The 1,635-nt window shown below is 43.2% G+C and overlaps 1 protein-coding gene across 1 annotated transcript; it reads right to left on the reverse strand.

Annotated features, from left to right (window-relative positions):
• Positions 1-438: 438 nt before the first annotated feature.
• On the reverse strand, positions 439-933 carry LOC110737313. The gene has a single exon (XM_021917673.1). The coding sequence runs from the start codon at positions 931-933 to the stop codon at positions 439-441; it is 495 nt and encodes a 164-aa protein (XP_021773365.1).
• Between the last annotated feature and the right edge of the window lie 702 nt (positions 934-1,635).

Below are 1,635 nucleotides of genomic sequence, written 5' to 3' on the forward strand. Positions count from 1 at the left end.
TTGAAAAATAAGAGAGGAGAAAGAAAGAGAGCAAAATCGGCCCTCTTGTAACCCAGCAAGCCGTGCCCTCTCCCATACTCCCCGCGGCCTCTATAAGACACCCGCGCCCGAGGGGAGACCGCGGAGAGACTACGGGAAGTTCCTGATCGGATTTCCCCTTTTTTAAAGCAAGGGGACCCGAGGCCTCTCTAAGCCCGCGGGGTGCACTCTCCCCTGCACTCCAAATTATCCTTTTGCCATCCTCATCAAACACATTAATTCCATAGTTGATGAATGAAGGAAACCTACAAAACAAACCAAAAACACAAGGAAAGGTAAGAGCAAAAATAAACAAAGAAAAATAAAATAAAGGAAAGAAAAGAGAGTAAAAGTGAGAATCCGGGTTGCCTCCCGTAAGCTCTTTTGTTTAACTTCGTTAGCTCGATGTGTACCACCCATTCAAGGTGACTTAAAAAGAATCATTTTATGAATAAGACCAACAAACACTCCATCATAGTATCTCTTGAGCCGATGACCATTAACCTTAAAAGAAGATGAGGAATCCAAAGGAGAAATCTCCACGACACCATTAGCAAAAACGTCTTTCACCAAAAAAGGGCCGCTCCATCTTGACATGATCTTTCCGGGAAACAACTTCATTCTTGAATTAAAGAGGAGGACTTTATCACCAACACAAAAATCTTTCCTCTCAATAATCTTGTCGTGATCTTCCTTGGAACGAGCTTTGTAGGTGCTAGCACAATCATTAGCATCAAGTCTAAGCTCCTCTAGCTCATGAAGATCCAACCACCTTTTCTCCCCCGCACTTCCTAAATCAAAGTTTATCTTCTTGATTGCCCACAAAGCACGGTGTTCAAGCTCCATTGGGAGATGGCATGATTTGTCATAGACAAGGCGATATGGAGTGGTGCTAATAGGTTTCTTGAAAGCCATTCTATAGGCCCAAAGAGCATCATCTAACTTGTCCGATCAATCCTTTCTATTCCTTGCAACCGTCTTCTCAAGAATAAAGCTTTATTTGACGATTGGAGACCTCGACTTGGCCACTCGTTTGAGGATAATATGGAAGGCCGAAGCGTTGATCAACCCCATGTTTCCTCTACATCTTTTGGAAGGCATTATGAACAAAATGAGAACCGTTATCGCTAATCACAGCCTTAGGCACACCGAACCTTGAGAAGATGATTTTTTTGAACAACTTCAAGACTACTTTATGGTCATTTGTTGGGGAAGCAATGGCCACAACCCACTTAGAAACATATTCCACAGCCACAAGTATGAATTGATTCCCTAATGAAGATGGGAATGGTCCCATGAAGTCAATCCCCCATACATCGAACACCTCTAACTCAAGAATAGGTTGTTGAGGCATCTCATTCCGCTTGGAGATATTCCAACTCTTTGACATCGGTCACATAACTTGACGAAGCCCTATGAATCCTTGAAGAGATGTGGCCACCACAAACCACAATGAAGAACCTTAGTAGCGGTTTTGGAAACACCCATATGACCACCACTAGGATCCGAATGACACATCTTTAGAACACTAGGAACCTCTTCATTCGGGACACAACGCCTAAGCAAGCCAACAACCCCTCGTTTATACAATATGGGATCATCCCACAAATAATGTCT

Source organism: Chenopodium quinoa, unplaced genomic scaffold (assembly GCF_001683475.1).
Source record: "Chenopodium quinoa cultivar QQ74 unplaced genomic scaffold, ASM168347v1, whole genome shotgun sequence".
Lineage (NCBI taxonomy): Eukaryota > Viridiplantae > Streptophyta > Magnoliopsida > Caryophyllales > Amaranthaceae > Chenopodium > Chenopodium quinoa.